General features: G+C 34.1%; 1 protein-coding gene across 1 annotated transcript; it reads right to left on the bottom strand.

The window, feature by feature from the left end:
• Nucleotides 1–17461: 17461 nt before the first annotated feature.
• Nucleotides 17462–19514, bottom strand: LOC118193387 (peptidylprolyl isomerase domain and WD repeat-containing protein 1). The gene has a single exon (XM_035364465.2). The coding sequence runs from the start codon at nucleotides 19329–19331 to the stop codon at nucleotides 17484–17486; it is 1848 nt and encodes a 615-aa protein (XP_035220356.2). The 5' UTR covers nucleotides 19332–19514; the 3' UTR covers nucleotides 17462–17483.
• Nucleotides 19515–19768: the final 254 nt, after the last annotated feature.

Here is a 19768-nt window from a genome sequence, read left to right as displayed (position 1 = left end):
CAAACGTTGTTTGAAATGTTCAAAATGAATCACACTGGTAAAACTGTCGCTCTAATAAACTTTCTTGTTCAAAGTGCAAAAGCGAAAGTCATCATTGTTCCATTTGTCTGGGTAATAACCGAAATAAAAATGCTGCAACAATTAATCAAACGAATAATATTGAGGACAAATTTAAAGAATCATCGAATTCAAATTGCAATGCTAAAGATGCTCAAGAGTTAAATAATTCTAATGCTGAAACTATCAGTTCAATTTCACAGTGTAATGCAAGTATGACATGTTCCAAAAATGTTTATTTACAAACACGTGCAGTTGTTGCAAATGCAGAATTTACTTCTAAAGTGACTAGGCTTCCACTCGATAATGGAAGTCAAAGAAGTTTCTGTACTGAACATTTAGCGAATACGCTCAAGTTAAAAACTATTCGCTATGAATTACTGTCTGTTTATTCCTTTGGAATGGAATGCGCTTCAGAAAAGAATTTGAAATCAAAGCTAGACATGATACGCAGTATTCGATAATAATCGAAACTCTCGTTATCCCAAGCATTACCCGCGCCATAATTTCTCCTCCGGGATAAACAAAAGTGTCAGAATTCATGACTAGGCTTAAACTACCGCTGGCTGACTCATGCTGCGGAAATAAATATTTGGATGCTGAAATCCTAATAGTCCGATATATTTTGGAAATTTATCTTAGATGAAAAAATCGCAATAAATAAACATTGAGGTGCATTAAAAACTGTCTTTGGATGGGTAATTACAGGTTCGAAAGCTTGTTTACAAAACATTACCGTTATAAACAATGCGATATATAAGGAAAGATATCAAACTAAATTGCTTTGGAAATCTAATCCTGATGAATTAAATAATAATTTTCACATTGCAAAGAAGCGCTTTGAGATTTTTGAGAGACAGATTGCGTAAGGAATACATAAAAATAATTCAAGATCAACTCGATGACGGAATTGTTGAAGTATATCAAAATAAAGATTTCGAATCAGATTATTATATGCCCCATAGAGCAGTAATAAGACCAGATAAAGAAACTTCTCGTGTTAGAATTGTTTTCGATGCGTCATGTAAAGGAGAAAATACTAAGTAATTAAATGATATGTTACAGGTTGGACCTAATTTAAATCCCAATATATCAGATGTCATTCTTAAATTTCGAGAACATGACATCGCTTTTCTCGCTGATATAGAAAAGGCATTTCTAGTGATAAGTATTGCCTAGGAAGATCGCAACTATTTAAAATGTCTTTGGTTTCAGAATGACAACAGCGAATCGTTCAAAATTATAAATATGACACGTTTACCGTTTGGTATTAGTATCAGTCCATTCATTCTAGCAGACACAAAAAAAAAAAAAAAAAAAAAAAAAAAAAAAAAAACACCATATTAAAAAATATATCACTAAAAATCCTGAAAGTTATGAAATGTTGAATTCATCTTTATATATGTCGATGAGTTATATTATGGAACGAGTACAGTAAAAAAGGCATACCAATTGTCATCTGATACAGTTTCGATTTTAAAGCACGCGATTTAATACCAATTCTAAGGAGTTAAAAAGCATGTGGTTAAAAAACGGTTTATCAATGAATGATTCCTTTGCGCAAGCTAAAATTTTAGGTCTTGATTGGGATACAGTAAATGATACTATTAAACCAAATGTAAAATCTTTAGAATCATCTTCAACTAGTTGTGTGTAAAAGAACAGTATTACACGTTACTGCTAAAATTTATGATCCAACTTGATTTATATCACCATTCGTGATCAGAATTAAAATCCTACTACAACAGATATAGGTAAAGAGTCTTGATTGGGACGAACAGCTTCCAAATGATATTGAAACTGAATTTAAGAAGTGGCTTTCAGAAATAATTCATTTACAAGAAATATCGATAGATAGAAAATACTTTCGAGATGTTGATAAACAAAATAGTGACATTTCATTACACATATTCTGCGATGCGAGTAATAACACATATGGATGTGTAGCATATTTCAGAAATACAAATAAGTTTGGTGAAATCGAAACGAGTTTCATTTTATCAAGGACCAGAGTAGCTCCTCTTAAAAGCTTAATACTGCCCCGATTAGAATTGATGGGAGCAGTGACGGCAGCTGATTTGCAAAATATCTAATTAAATTATTTAATAATATTTGTCAACTAGTTCGTGTATGGAAAGATTCGAAAATCGTATTTTATTAGTTTAAAGGCTGTTCTAGCAACCGGAAACCTTTTGTCTCTAATAGTGTTGCAGAAATTCAAACCTTGACAAATCCTAATAACTGGAAACATTTGTAGCGGTAAGAAAAATTCTGCTGATTTATTAACCAGGGATTTGAGTGTAAATTCTCTGAAAACTTGTTCACTTTGGTGGTTTGGAACAGAATGGTAACAAAACCAACATATAAACTGGCCAATTCAACCGAATTTTGACGTGGGAAACGACGAACAACTAGAATGCCGTAGTAAGATATCTGCTTATGACATTGTTGTGAAAAGAGATGATCACCTATTGGATGTAACAAAATTCCGCAATGCGCTGAAATTTCTCAGAATTGTGGCATGGATTAAACGTTTTGTTGCTAAGGCAAGAAAACTCACCGCTAATAGTAGCACATTAAGTGCTTCTGAAATTCAAAACGCTGAAATATTTTGTGCTCGTAAAGCTCAGATGGATTTCTTCATACCTGAAATTAAGGCTCTTCAATCTAACAAGTCAACTTCTCCAAGCTCTAATATATTCAGCTTGGCACTGTTTCTTGATGAATATAAAATTCTTCGAATTAAAGGAAAATTAGAAGAAACCGAATATACAGTTGACGAGAAGCATCCAGTTCTTCTTCCTAAAGATTCCAAATTTACTGAATTAATTGTAAAAAGGGAACATAATAACGTTCTGCATGCAGGAGTTGCAACTACGACAAACTACGACAGACTACGACCAAACTACGACAGAAATTTTGGATTCCTAAAGGCCGCCAGTTGGTGAAGAAAGTAAGTCTTAGGCAACTGTTTAATTTGTCGGAAATATGCAGTAAAACCAGCGAAACAAATGAACAGCGAAACTCAGTTACCTAAAGACCGAATTGTTGAAACTCCCCTTTTCTGTGTTACAGGTGTGGATTTCACGGTTCCGGTTTACATCAAGTCTGGAAACGACATTCAGAAATCATACATCGTATTGTTTACGTGAGCTTTACATCTAGAACTAATTTCCAATATGTCTGCAAACAAATTCATTTTGGCTCTCAGACGTTTCGTTTCGAGAAGGGTAAACTGTTGCACCTTTTTTTCAGACATCGCGAAAACTTTCAAATATGCTGCCAAAGATTTACAGTATTTTTACAGCATAATTAAAGGAGCAGACTTTCAAAATTTTCTAGCAAATGAAGGTTTGACTTGGAAATTTATCGTTTTCATAAGGCGTTCATAAAAAGCTTCATGGTGGTGAGCTTTTTATGAACGCTTTATGAAAACTATTAAGGAACCGTTGAAAAATATATTAGGCACACCTCAACTAAATTTTGAAGAATTTATGACTGTACTGACAGAAGTCGAAAATATTGTGAACAGACGTCCTTTGACCTACGTTTACAACGATTTACATGAACCTGAACCGCTTGCGCCGGCTGATTTTCTATTGATCGGTCATAAAAATGAATATCCATACAACTTTACTGAGATCCTGAACAGCTCTCCAACAAGAGAGAGTCTAATAAAACGAAAAGAATATCAGACAACACTTATAAACAGATCTGGACAAAATGGAACAGTATCTTCTTGATTTAATCTTAAAAGAAGAAAAATCTTAAAATTGGTGATATAGTTTTACATGAAGGAACAACTAAATGTAAGTTCCTCTGGGATTTAGGTCGAGTAATTCAAGTTTTTAAAGGACGTGATGGTCTTGTACGATCATGTGTGGTAAAAACTAAAAAAGGGGACTTTAAGGGACCTGTGCAGTTGATAGACCCCCAATCTAACTGAAAATGAACTAATTTTGTAACTTTTTATTTTTATTTCTTATATTTCATGTTCATTAACATTAATTTTAGCTAATTAGTTTAGTTATTACTAATAATTTACTGTTTGTAATTCGAATTAATATTAACTTATAGAGTAACAGTTGAATTGCTATTAACTATATTTTTAATTTTATATAATTTCTTTTTTTGCTGTTTATGTTTACATCAGGTAAATGTACTTGATATTGATATCTAAGTTGCTTTCTTACATTTGAATTATTTTGTAAACTGAAATAGTGATAATTTTTACAAAAATTATCAGGTGGGGAGTTGAAAATCCCCACAAATGGTTTCTGTATCGCCGTTAGATGGCGCTTTTCTTCTGAGAAAAGAAAGTTAGTTAGCTTAGTTTGCGACGTAGTAGATGATAACCACCGATACGCATCTGTTTGGTTATTGTAAATAAAATTATTAATTTTGTAGAATGTGGAATTATTGGCCTCTATTATAACTAAGTATGATCAGAGCTCTCTTAAGGAAGTCAATAGTATAATATAATATTTGTTTCCATAGCAACTAAATGCAATGAATATTTCGCCCAAAGTACAAAATGAAAACGCAATATTTGAAATAAAATTACTTTGTGAAAATTAATAGAAGCAAATGCTTTTAATTACAGCTGATGGTAACAGAGACATTTCTACACAGAAGCAAGTCTTTATAGCAAAATAAAGCAATAATAAGCAAAATTTCAAATATAATTAAAAAGATATTGGGTAGCAGAATTTAGGACCCGTAAAAATTGCACCAGGCAATAAAATATCTAGCGTCGGCTCAGCCTGTGGTGGAAACACGGAGAGATTTGGCTAATGCAATTATATATAATTTGACATCATTTATTTGACTTGGTTCTGAAATACATGGCTAAGATGGTACCGCAGCCATGCCAGGGATATTCAAGGAAGTACAAGTTCAAGTGAGAGAAAGACTTCCTTTAGCGCTTTATATGAATTCGCTTCTCATTCTCTCACAATTCCTAATGCATATCACTTTTTATAACTGCATGGCAGTAATAGAAAAATATTATTCTTTTTTGAACACCTCCAAAGCAAATTCTATTTTGTAAGAAAATGTACTAAATTTCGCCCTATAAATAAATCTTCTCGCCCTCGTTGTATAGACAGCCACGAATTTCTTATGGGTATAGTAGAATTACTAAAAACTTTGTATCATGTACTCGAAATAATAGGGAAATCACATGATAAAGAATCATATTCGGGCTTTTATACTCTTGAGTCAATTGAAATATTCTACATTTGCAATTGCATTATTCTCAGTTGGAAAAATTTTAAGTAGGATTTTGCAATCGAAAGACGATATTTTGAGAGACCTACAAGAAATTAATGACAATTCAGAAAACTTTTCAATGCAGTTTATTCAAAAAAGAGCACAATTCTAAAGCAAATAAATGAAACCGAGTTATAAATTTCTCTTTTGTAGTTGGCATGTAAGAAAACATGTCGTTTCCGCATTATAACAGAATCTATAGTACACTGTTTTCGAATATCAGGTTTTTATTTATTTATTTATATATTTATTTATTTTTTTTAGTTAGAGCAAAATATTTTATCAATCGACAGCAAAATAGTTTATCTGCAACAGAAGCTTCAGTGGCCTGCAATAAAGACATTTTCCCTCAAATTTACAAATTTTTGAAAATCTTAACTTTAACAGTTACCACCTTTACTGCCGAAAGATCGTTTTCTAGGTTAAATATATAAACAATTAATAAAGAAATAGTACATGGGAGCCGAGTTTCAAGAAGAACTTCTTTAAAAGCCAAACTCAAAATGAATATTAATATACGATTTGATGTGAATAAGAAATTGCTTTTACGCATATCTTTAACGTAATAAAATAATGTGAGCATTTTTGTATTCTTAATTGGCATTTTTATAAATTTCATTCTTAATAATATAATAATACTGTTACGTTTTTCTTTTCTGAAACCAGTTGTTACGTTATTTTCTTCCTTCACGTTCGTACGGGGTTCGTGTGGATTTGGAGTGAATAACGACGACACTACTTGATGAAGTATCGAAACACACTTTTATTTAGCCAATCTCCAAAGTCACGTTACAGTCGTCGAAGAACTATTATAAGCACGCTGACACAATCAGCGACACAGCCCTCACACTATCAGGCTATAACGGTGGAGACAGCTTCACTGCAAAGCATCCCGACTTTGCTTGGTCGTTCTTAGATCTCCACGTACTCTCGAGACTCTCCACGCTACAACTCGTGATGCACTCAACGACACACAGAGCACAGCTCCCGACTCTTCGGTTCAGTCGTTCCCGGAGCTCAACATGCTCTCTCGACGATGCACTAACCGCGATTTACTAAGAGACTTCTTTGGTGCACTCGACAACCCACTCGGCACTCGCTGGCCGGCTGTCAACTCGATTGTCTCCGCACGGACTAACTAGATGAGACACACTCACACTGACTGCGGACCAGCAGAGTTTATATAGCTTTCGGCTTGTGTTCGAGAACATTCTGGGCTAAATCAGTAAGAATTCGTTCCACAAGGTTCTCCATCCGTTCATGGCATATCGCCGATTTTGTCGCCAAATGGGCAGTTTCTCGCCAAATATAGCACCCCTGCCGTACCTCGCCATTTTATCGCATTCCTAAAACTGCTTTGCGGGGAAGCTATCTTACCGTACCTGTACATTTCGTAACAATACTTTAATGAATTTCTTATGTGTATTGTACTTAAATAATCTGACAAAATTGCAGACATATGATTTTAGAGTGAATTCAAAATTTAAATCTCAAGATTATAAAATAAAAAAGAGAAATTCCGCAACGGTATTTTGACGTTATTATGGTGATTGCACCCTACCCGCCTCCAAAATGAAATTCTAAGTACGCCATTGCTTCTTATTATATTGTTAGTCCAAACAGGCAATTTGCCCAGAAAGACTATTAATTTCGTTTTGGCACTTTGCGTTGATTCACTATAAATGTCGGTTCACTTCTCAAATTGTTGCCACCAAATATTAGAGCCCTGTATTATAATTAAAGAAATTAAATAATGAAGAATATGCATAAATGTATGTATGTTTCTCCCATTGTGATAAAACAACGATACCTAGAGCCATCAAATTTTGAATAACGTAATCCTCCACCGAATATGGGCATCTGGAAGCCCTAATTTGGAATTTGTTTTATTATCGATTTCACATTTTGTAAAACTTTAACGAATTTTTGATTAACAAACTCAACGATTTAAACGCGAACAATGGAAACACTCTACGGGGGGGGGCGTGGAGAAACCTTTTTTTATCTCCAGGGCACGGAACTATGTATTGGAAATTCTAAAGATATGCTCATTTTAAAATTATTTTTCGACATTGCTATCGAACTGAATTTTATGGTTTAAATGCGAAGAACATGATATTTAATAAATAAAGGTAACACGCAAAATGTTTTAAAAACGCCCCTTTGGACGTAATTTAAAATCTGCCTTTCAAATTTAAAAAAAAAAAAAAAAAAAAAAAATCCACTTTTTTTATTCTTCATATCATGTGAGATAATGTAAAAAGTAAATAAGTAAATTATCTCAAACAGTAAAAATAGATGTATAGAAACTCAAGACAGAAGATTATGTAGATGATTCATTAGACAGATAGATATTCAGAATAACAGTATAGTAAAAATAACATTATATCAAACGAAACATTTTACACGAATAATTTATTTTTATAATTTACAGTTTAAAATGAATTAGAATAAGCTACATTATTTTAAATATGGCAAACTACGCAAGGATTATCACTTTTTAATAATGTATTCTCCGATGAGACTTTTAGGGAACAATTAATAAATATAATTTTACTGGTACTACAAAAAAAAAGTTATTTCATTTTGTAAGGTTATTTATTTCATTTTTGTTTCATTCTTTCAGATTTTAACTATATCGTATATATGATGTTAAGCATGAAATCAATGCATTGGTAAAAGACACATTAAAATACATAACACTATACAAAAATTATCATCAAACATTTCATTCATAACTGCAACAGTGAAAACTTGTTCAGCGATATAAGCATTCATACTTTAAATTTCTTTTTTACCCTTAAGTATAGTTTAATTTCAGAATAACTTTTGGAAGATATATGAATTAAACAGAAACATAGAGTTGCGAAGTTGCATAAAATCTTATGGAAATTATTCAGATCTAAGTAGTAGAAATCGTTATAAATAGCACTGTTTAATAAATTTATTGGCCGCCCAGACGGTATAGTGGTTAGGGAAGCCCGACTGCGATACCGAAGGGCCCGGGCTCGAATCCCGGAGAAGGCATGGATGTCTGTCTGTCCCTTCATAGGAGGTAACGGTGGCCGCCCATTAGGTGCCTGCACAATAAAATAGCCACCACTTCTGGCCTTAGAAGTAGCCAATGTCGTAATCGGCAAGTGCCCGCCAATGGGAAAAAAATTAAATAAATAAATTTATTATAATTTTAACTATGATTAAGTTATAAATATCAATATGAAAAATTATTATGGGGTGACTGTATAATGGTGTTAGAAAGAAGGTGTCTTGGTTTCTAGGCCCTAACTGTCATCGGAAAAATTCTTTAAAATTTCTAAATAGATTGCTGCAAAGTAACTTAGTTATAAAATTCTTTCCAGATAAAACGTATAGTTAAGACCGAAGCCGCGTACATAATTCAGAACAGAAACAGGAAAAAAAATTACACTATAAGTACTGCCACAAATTAGTAAATGAACATGTATAGAAATCAGAGCACAGCCCAAGTTCTAGAAGGTTCGAGACCTCCCTTTCAAGGTTACGGACTGTAACTTCAGGACCAATCCAAGAGGGCGCCACCCCTCCCGGTTGCTGCAGAGGGAAAACTTCCCTCAAAATTTAATTCATCATGACAGAGACCGACGGGCGACCATCACGAAGAGATCCACAGAGCCGATCTCCACCCCGACTACTCAGACTCTCAAAGATACGTTTCCCACGAGCGGGGTCACCACTCCCTCTCTGGTACTATATATACGGACGCAAATTATAAATCACGAGTTCATACGTCCATCTACACCGACCGAGAAGACCCAATCACTCTCAGACGGTCTGCACCATCACCCAGGTACCGTCCCCCGCTGCCAAAGTTTCAGACAAGACAGTACCAGTACGGTCTCTGCCAAACCTAAACCTACCATCGAATATACGATGGTTCTAACCTATGTGAGAACTGATTATTTGCTCTGCAGGCCTAAGCTGTCTAGACACAAGTCTGTCAAGCTGTCTAGACATATGAACATGTATAATACATCTGAAAATCAGGAACAAGATTTAAAAGGACAAAGAATATGCATTTTATATAAGCAATTGGTCATTTAAAATGGTATGACCTTAATCTGGTTTATTGAAGTTGTAATTATTGTTCTCAGGAAAGTCTTAACTTTGGTTGCGATATGAGGAGGTGCTCCATCTTGCATGCAATTCACTGTGTCAAAGGCATTAGGAAGGAAGTTTTTTTTTCCTTACCACGCGACTTTGTGGTGTAACGGGAAGCATGTTTAGTTAACAGTCGGAAAGTTCGGGGTTCCAATCCCGGCAAGGGCATCGGTGATTCATGTTCACAGGCACTGAAAAAGTGGAGTGGGGGGATGTGGCGGATGATGATTAATCACTACCAGGATTTGGCGCCAGGGTTGCCTTCTGCCCAGTCACCCTTTAAGCAGCTAAAAAGAAAGTAAGAAATTTTATCCTCTCTTAGGGTATGCCTTTATGGTATATATATTTGGCTATTTGCCTTCGGGAGTTTTGAAATTTATACGCATGCACGATCTGTGCGGATCAGGAATTTTCTGCCGTAATGGTAATGATGGAAATACTCTACCGCTTTAATTATGGCAAACAACTCTTTCCCGGTGACACAGCAATTCCTCTTCGGTTAAGATGAGTATGAAACGACACCTTCTTGACCGTTTATTTCTTGGGACAGAACAGCATCGATATTCTCATTGCTCGCATCTGTGTCACGAATAAATGGTTAGTCTAGCTGAGGATACATCAGGACTGGAGCAGATGTTAAAGCTTCCTTCAATTTGTTAAATGCATCTTCGCATTTTTTTGTCTACAAGAACTTCTGCTTTTTCTCTGTCAGCTTATGAAGGGATCTTGCGATGGAAGAAAAGTCCATCACAGATCTCCTATAGTAGGTGCAAAGCCCCAAAATACTTCTCAGCTGAAGGACATTTTAGGGGCGTCTCCAGTCTTTAACTGCTGACACTTTTTTTTTGAGTCTGTACACACATTTTCGGTAGAATGCCATGTTCAAGGTCAGCCACTTCCTGTTTGAACAATATAAATTTGACGGAACATAATTTTAGATTGCCTTCCTTCAATTGCTGAAGCACCTACCTAATATTTTTCATGTTTTCTTCAAAACTCTTCCCGACCATAATGATGTTACCCAGGTATATCAGACAGGTTTCATAGGAAAGACCTCTTAACTTGGTCTCTATGAAGCGTTCGTATATTGTCAGTTCGTATGTGTCATAATCCAAACGGCATCACCTTGAACTGGCGAAGTCCTTCTCTGGTAGTAAATGCCGTCTTTTCGCGGTCATGAAGGTGTAGCTCTACCTACCAATATCCACTCTTTAAATCAAGCGTCGAAAACCACTTGCTTCCAGAATGTCCAGAATACCGTCAGTTCTGGGAAAAGGATAGCTGTCTTTCTTAGTAACCTCGTTCAACCGGTGATAATCAATGCAAAATCTAATTGAACGGTATTTCTATCTGATCAGGATGATGGGAGAGGACCATAGACATACGGGAAACTTGATAACGTCACTTTCTTGCATGTCCTTTAGAAGTTTTCCTACTTTTTCTGTTTACCTATCGGTAGACGTCTTGGATGTTGACTGGTGGGAGATCCGTTGTATCAATTCTATGCTGTGTCAAATTGGTTCGACCTATGTTAAAAGACGAGCAGGAGCACTAACACCGATATTAGGATCTCTGAAGACACAGAGATTGGCGTACTGAGTCGTTTAACATAGATTCCTGGAGTACATGCTGAAGTCACTTCGCCTTTCTTAATGATTTTCTCTTTATCACCGACGTTAGCAACTCTCACCGAGATGACGGTACTCATAAATCGACGAGTACCGAAGCTACTTGTACTCCTCACAGACTGCTACAGTACTTGGGATAACCAATTATGCCGAACTGGAAATTTCTGTTTTCGGCTAAGGATCCAAGAAGTAAAAATTCTGTTCTTGAGGGTATTGTGATACTCTGTCTAGTTCAAGTCTACTCAACTCAATCATCTTTAATTCTGAATAGAGTTATGTTCTCAAAGGCAGAATGCAGTTCGTTATTTTTAAAAGTGTGCGGAAAAATTATATTTTCTTAGAAAATTTAGTCCAAGTATGCAAGGGTCAGTAATATTTGCTATATATGCCGTGTGATGTTAGGCGGCACTCTCAAGTGTGATATTAACGTTTAACTTTCCATCAGTGTCAATTTTATCACTAAACACAGTCTGAAGGGTAACGCAAGGCCGCTTACAAATTAGTTTACCTTCCAACTGTTGAGCTAAGTTGTTCCGGATGATGGTAACATTGGCTCAGTATCGATGGTCATACTGCAAGGAACTCCACTGATGTGTCTCTTGATTAAAAATCCATTACTGCCACCACTCGCTGCAGAAATCTGAAGCTCTTTAAAATGCATCTTCTCAATACCTGGCAAACTTCGATCTGCTTAATGGTCACTAATTTATTTCCTGCGTCCTTATTGGAAAAAGGTCTGATTTTCCGTGCCCTGGAGTGTAATGCAGTTCCATCGTACATGGCCTTTAGCATCGCAGTTCCAGCACTTTAGGATCGGATTCTTCTTATTCCTATTCCGTCTCAATGCATTGACTTGCCTGGCTAAATCTTCTAGACGAGAAGTAACTTGGTATATTGGCTAATGGACTTGAACACCTCTGACTGACTGATGGTCTGTATGAGTTGTTTGCTGGCCCGCCTCGAATTTCATAGCGTACACTAAAGCGCTCTTTACATCCGCCATTCGCAGGGCTTTCTGTATCTCAGGATCGCGGATGGCATCGACGAAGTTCTGCAGAGACAGGACTTCTCGCGTTTCTGTTGGGCAATCTGAAGAAGGCGAGATGAGATAGCCTCTCAGTATCCGTGACGAGCTCCTATTGTGTTTCCGTAAGCATGTGTTCCGTAACTGAAACTTACTACAGACTTTTAAACACTTCTTTCCAAAGCGCCGGATAGAGCTTCGAAATCTAGCCTCTGGTTTTCGGGCAGAGTTTGTAGGATATCGAATTGCGACTGCTTTCAGAAAAGCGGCGAGATGGCAGGCTTTAGCTTCGGAATCCCATGTATTTGTGTTTCCAACCGCATCTTGTACACTTGCCAGGATGTTTTTTCATCATATGTGGATAGCTTTAGAGAGCGTCGGGATGACATATGTTCAAATTTACAGATGTTACCAGCGGTCGTTACGCACTTCTTTAAACTGTCAACTTGGCGACAGCAGCAGAAACTTTGTCTTCGATTTGTTGTAGGACATCAAGCACACTTTCTTGAAATTCAATTTTTATCTGAAACCGCGTCTACTCTGCCTTCCATAGCCTCGAATTGGTTTTCTACCATGTCAGTAGTTTCTCTTTTCATTTCCTCTTGGCTTGCTTCCATTTCTTTTTTAACGGATTATTGGCTAGCTTTCATCGTTTCTTTTACATAGTTAAAGGCTTCTTCCACCTTTCAGGAACATAAGGTACTTTTAGAAGCAGGCAAGATGAAAAATTAGCAACGCCTTCGCCGGGAATCGAACCGCGGACCTTTCAATTACGCGCTGAGCGTGCAGAACACTGCACCACGAAGGCTCGCTAAAAGGTGGGAGAAATACCTTATAACCTTTCCTTAGACAGCTTTCATCTCTGCATTAACGGAGTTGACGGCCCCTTCCATCTTTTCTTGGACTGCAACAAAGACAGTCACCAGTTATCTAAGTGTTCATCCATCGCTCTTGTCACCAACATTCAGTCCCATTTCTGACACCCAAAATTGTTGCTTGTGCACGGATTTGCAATAGATTGAATGCACAGAGAACCTATGACAGCTAGATAAAATTTATTTTATCAAAAGAAACGCTTCACAGTTTCAGAACATTCCACAAAAATAAACGCATAGCTCTTCACAGTATCACATAGCACAATCAGTAATTACACTTCAAATTACTAAGAATGTTAAACAGAACGCAATGCAAAGCACATCTAAAAAGAGAAGCTATCACGGCTATCTCAATACTCCGAATTTAGCTCTGAACTAACAACTGAGACCAGATGGTCTCTTCGGTCTTATATAAGTTATAATTTAAGTTAAATATAATATAAGTTAAAATTTAATTTCTCAGCATTTCTTAAATGCCACTAAATGTACTTCTGTCATTCAGCACTACATACTTATGAAAAATGACTTTAATTCTTTAAATCCAGATCTCATTCCATGCTAAAAATTGCTGAAGATGCTTTATGCCAATCAGTGTCAAATATTGCAAGATTTAATTTGTTATGCAGTAAAAAACAACCAACAAAATCAACAAAATCCATCAAAATCACAAAAACAACAAAATCCATCACATTAGAATGTACTTTTTTCCCCTTCTTTTCTGTATACTTGATACAAGTTCTAAAACTAATTCTTTATGTATATTCTTTACCAAAGAAATAAATTATTTATCAGAAGCTATTTATTCTAATCTTTATTTTATATTTAATATCTGAGATCGTAAAAAAATCTTGATGATAAAAAAGAGCTATGAATGAGAAAAGTTTAAGAAGTGCTGTTCTAAACAATTTGAAATTTTTCTCAGTAAACAATTTATAAGTATAATATTTCTACTGCATATGAGTACTCCAAAATTAAAAAGAAACTGAATTAATGATCGACTACTGGATAATAGAATTAATAACTAACAGCTGAATTAACGATTAACGCAAGGAATACAACAACAAGGATTTAATGGGATAATAAATGCTCTAGTTCATTAAATTAAATCAGAATATTTATGAATTCTTAATGTGCTTAGTCTGATACATTACTTTTCTTATTAAATGGCATGGATTTCTTACTACTTTTCTAAATTTAAAGTATAGTCTTGAAACTCTTCACAATTATTTCTGGTCAAATTAATTTTGTATCTCGACAACCCACTCACACATCTCTAAAATATTTGGCCACTGTTATTTACCTCTAAGTATCAAATAGCAATACTTATAACCAGGTATTGAATAGTCAGGTATCATCAGTACAGGTGATGGAAGATAAGGATACTTGGTGTTTAACATTGGTAATCAGGTTTTGTCTTTCACTTTTTCCTATCCAGAGAAAATACATTCGCAGAACCCCAAAATGCTGCTTTGGAGGTAGAATTTAATTATTATACAGTATATTCCATGAACCTTCACCCATTCGTCAAAAACCTTTTAATGCTATTTTTGAAAGGTTTACTGAATGAGATCATAGTCGATGTAAGATATAAGTTAAGCCTTCAGAAATCACAACCATACATCCATCGCTCTTGAATTGCACAATCTATTGTAGTTGTTTCAAAACATTTTGACTTGAAGTCCTTGGAATCAACTCCTCTAGCGCAGCCTTTAGACCTATCTATATCGTACAATAGTCTTATAGGTGTAGAAAAATATATAGCTAGTAGAGGAATACAAACTAAAGAGATACTATATGAATATTTGTGCAATATTCACAAAATGCAATATTTTCAAATCTTTAAATTTACCATAATATTTCAATTTCTTCTCAACATAATACTGTCATAGGTTAGCTATACATAAAGAATATCCAAAGTTCAATAAATCATTTTGCACTGCAACATATATATTACATTACTGCTGATAGCATATCATTAAGGTCATTGCAATAAATTTGGTTCCTGCAAGCTAATCATTAAATGCAATTCACTTAAATTTACTATTGTGCAACTAAAATGCATTGCATGTCTAAACTAAGACATAATATGAAGAATATAAAACTGTTTAATGAGACAGCTATAAATTGCTTTTTTATGCAAAGATTTGTCTTTTTTTAGGTTCAACTATTGATATAATTTAGCTTTCTCAGGTAAGATTTTGAACTCATCTTGCATGTGTTAAAACTCAGGTAGACTTTGTTTTTTAGAATGTGATTTTTAGTTCACTGTGAGATTAAATCTACAAAGACCTTGATACTATACTTAATCTTGTGAATTTAAACTGGATAGTTTTTCTACTCACACTGAACACATTCAATATCCATTCTTCAAGTACCAGTGATCAAATGGATCTTTCAAAGCTTCAAATGTATTTTTATATTTTTTCTTGAATTTTGATACTATTTTCTCCCATAAAATATTTGTAAAAGAGATATAATCATTATCTTTCTTTTTCCCCTTCACTCATATGTCACTTAAAAGAAGGCACTTTAGCATTTGCATTAAAAACTCTAACATTGACAAATTCATTTTGATAATAATTTCAATCAATAAAACATTTTGCACGTTCTATTATCATCATTTTAAATTGTCTCCAGTATAGCATTATGATTCATTAAAAATTCTATTGTAGCATTTGAGTTTTACTAATTAAACATTTATTTGATTTAATTTACATTTTTTCTGTTTTGTATCACTTTGCCACGAGGTTTGCTCAACCCAGAATTTGACATGCGATGTGATCAAGATGTGAGTGACAAGCAGGTTTAAATGAATAATAGCAGCAGTTAAGTTGAATAATAATGCAGGTTAAGTTGAATGAATTGCACATAGCTGTATGTGAGAATTTTGGCCTGTCTGTAAATGTTGCTTTGCATACAAAGTTTTGGTCTTTCTTAACATTGTCTTGAATTAAATACTACAGAGGATAGATTCAGTTTTGGTAAGTTGAAAGTTTGAATCTCTGTCATCATGGTATTAGGTGAAACTTATAGTCTCTTAGCAAGACATTATATTATTTGAATTTCTAGTAGATGAAAGTTTTTATTTAAGCTAGATCCATTTGGCTGGTGATATTGTATAGGATATTTTTAATTTAACCCTCACAGCTAGTGAGGTAGAATAAATTTCTTACTTAAGCATACTTAAGAAGTGCATATAGAAACCTCAGGGCTCTGCAAAGCACCATTGATCTAATGCTCTAACGAGAAAAGTCCAATAACTAATCAAATTCTATGTATCTTACTAATACAGAAGTAAAAAGAGAACCTGAAAAATTCTTTTTGAAAAATTGGAAACTTTCTTCCAAAAGATGGCTATTGTATTTCCATTTAAATATAGAACTGCAGAAATTTTGTATTGCACACCCACAATGAACAATATAATTTGTTAAACTAAGACTTATATAATACATAAAAAAATTAAACACTTACCTTTTTCAAAACGCCAAAATTCAGTTTTTTTTTTTTCTTTTTCATTGCACCAATAGTGCACCAATAGTGATCTCTATTGCCCATCAGCTTGCACCATTATAACACACACATTTTTCCTTTTCGTTGCAAATCATAGAAAAATGCAGTCATAAGGTCTCATAAGGCTTACAAATAACATAGAATTTAGACAGATATACTGTTTTCGCTGTTTCAATATATGCAGTTTTAAAATTCACAAATAACATTAAAAAACACACAACATGTGATGAAAACAAAAACATCCCACAGTCTCATAAATTCAGTTATCAAAAAAATAAAACTGCCAAAATAAAATCATTACAAAACAATGTAAAAATTAATTAGATACTGAAGGGGGAAATTATTATCTAATGTGGAAAAATCAAATTTGGCATGACCCTTATACTTCATTTTAGATGGGGATGAAATATCTAACTAAAACAAGATTAAATGTTTAAGAAAAATGATTAGATTCATAATGAAACAAACCAGATTTTAAAATATCAGTTTGGTCTTATTTATCTGTTAATAAATACAGAAAATACTAAAACTATGCGGAAATTCTTTACCATCAAAATGTTATTAATTAGATATTGAAGGTGAAATGCAACTAATTGTTATATCTTGAACATGATTTCTTCTATTTTTGACAGCTATTAATTTGAAACACAAACAAAAGATCACTTCAGACCATTTCCCACAACTCGTAGACATAATCTTAAAAATCAGTACAAATTAAATGAAAAATTGTACTTAATCTTTATCTTAAATTTAAAATGATATGTTTCTTTTATATCCATTAGCCTTTAAATCTATTCAAACTAAGTTAAAATTCAACCAATGTTTATATTTTCAGGAAATTTAATTTTTGTTCTTGTATAATGTGATATTTACAGAAACAAGCATTTTGAACCCTAAATATTGAACAAACTCAATAAAAGACAGGGAGGAAAAAAGGAAAGACATAAATATACTCTTGGTAAGAAAATAATACAGAATTTATTATTTCAAAGTTATATTAATGATACGAACATCATCATATGGTTTATCTGTTTTAGGATTTGTTTTCACCGTGCTGATATTCTGACATACTTCCATACCTTTAGTGACTCGTCCAAATACAGTATGTTTATTATCTAACCATGGAGTTGGTATAACTGTAATAAAAAATTGTGATCCATTTGTATTTGGGCCAGAATTGGCCATACTCAGAGTGTATGGGCGATCATGTTTGAGTGTAGGATGAAATTCATCTTCGAAATCTCCACCCCAAATTGATTCTCCAGATGTTCCGGTACCAGTTGGATCACCAGTCTGGATCATGAAACCTTTGATAACTCTATGAAATATATGTCCATTATAGTAATTATTTTTACTATGAACACAGAAATTTTCTACTGTTTTAGGACATTCTTTAGGAAATAATTTGCAATGGATGTCGCCCATTGTAGTATGGATGACACAATTATGATACAGCTGTTGTTGACTGAGAGATTCAGTAGCAGCAATGATATCTTCTTTTGATGGTTTTTCATTGAAAATATCTCTTTCCGCATCAATACTCTTTGTATCCTCTGGCTCTCTACATGTAAATAAATAAAAACGATTCTTTTTAAATGCTGTGCAGAAAAGAGTAGGATCACTGGATATGCCTTCCAATGCAGGATTATCAGAAGCCTTCATTTCCACAGTTACGGCAGCCTTAGATTTATTTGGAATACCTTGATACAAAGCTAATTTCAAAGGTCTAATATTTTCGTTTTTTCCTATTACTCTGACACAATGATTTGTATAAACATTCACTGCTTTAATTCCTAACATAGTTGCATACAAAATAAAATAACCACTTTCATCAAACACAATACCTGCTGTATCAAATGCTTCTGATTTCTCTAAATCCCTTTCAATAGCCATCCTGCGTCCAAATTCCATGTTAGGAAGTTGCGGACAAGTTTGCTGAAGTTCCGATAATTGTTGTAAACTCTCATCATACACGCGAGTCATTTTTCCAGTCAAAAAGCGAAATATTCTAACTTTTCTGTCCACACTCAAAACTGCAAACTGATCTCCTTTTGGTGAAAAGGCAAGATCGGTGGGATAGGTTTTATGTTTTACGAGTTCGTAAAGATCAGTGTCCAACTTTGAGTCAAATTTTAAACATTTAGGAAATGTAAAGTCTTGCTTTATAGTTGACCAATATTCAATCAATCCATTTCTATCACACGAAATTACAGCTCTATATACTGGATTGTATTTAATAATTGATATAGCTGTTAAATGCAGTTTTTCAATAATATGCAATGGTTCATTCACTTCTTTCCCATCATAAATATAAATTTCTCTTGAACCATGAGCAGAAACAGCAAGAGCTGCAATAGCATCCCCTGCACCATGAATCCATTCACAATAACCTGGGCAATAATTTAACTTCATCATATTAATCATGTCAAAATTAATAACATCAAACACTTTTAAGGATTTATCATTGGATACAGAGCATAACAAAGTACCGGATGAATTCACACTGATCGACTGAATATTACCTAAATGAGCTCGAAAATGCTTTACAAACACAATTCCTTCCTCAGTCTTCTTCCAAAATTTTAAATGGCCGTCACAACTCGCAGTGATCAAAAAATCAGTTTTAGTCACAGCAATATGTGTGACAACATCACGATGCATGTAACTCTTTTCATAAGACTCTTTATCAGGAATATTTTTTATGTACATATGCTCAAATTCTAATGTTTTTTTCTTTTTTACTGGTGCAGCTTCCGACAGTAAAGGCCCGATACAGTCTTCAGTATTTGAGTCGCCTGATGTACATTCGAGTTCTCTCTTTCCTGACATTGTTCAAAAGTATCATAAAAGAGCAGCTCTCCTCACATAAAAAGGTTCATGTAATTGATAAAAAAAGATGAAATGAAATCCTATCTCGCACTTTACGTTACGTCGGCACTTACAGAGAAAATTACTTCATAAGCTATATGATAAATAAAAATAAAACAATTTGATGCACAATAACTTTACATTTTTCTGCCCTGATGAAGAAAATTTAGCCAGCGTGATTGGCAGTAGAGACTATTTGTAGATATTTATGCTCACTGATGTTTCTTAACATAAAGAATAGAAAAGAAAAAGTAGGTATTGTAATATTATGTATATGAACGAAGTAAGCACTTAAAATATTACATTTATCTCCACAATATTTAGTGTATTATAATAATTTCTGCCTTGATCTCATATTCCTCCATTTTGTATCCGTTATATAAAAGGATATATATTCA

This window comes from Stegodyphus dumicola, chromosome 3, assembly GCF_044657685.1.
Source record: "Stegodyphus dumicola isolate Sdum_Otavi_A_Nest chromosome 3, ASM4465768v1".
Lineage (NCBI taxonomy): Eukaryota > Metazoa > Arthropoda > Arachnida > Araneae > Eresidae > Stegodyphus > Stegodyphus dumicola.
Note: the sequence above shows the minus strand (reverse complement) of the source record. Positions and strands in the feature narration are given on the sequence as shown.

Excerpts from the sequence above, each read along its gene's own strand:
- LOC118193387 (XM_035364465.2), bottom strand. The coding sequence starts at position 19,331 with ATGTCAGGAAAGAGAGAACTCGAATGTACATCAGGCGACTCAAATACT.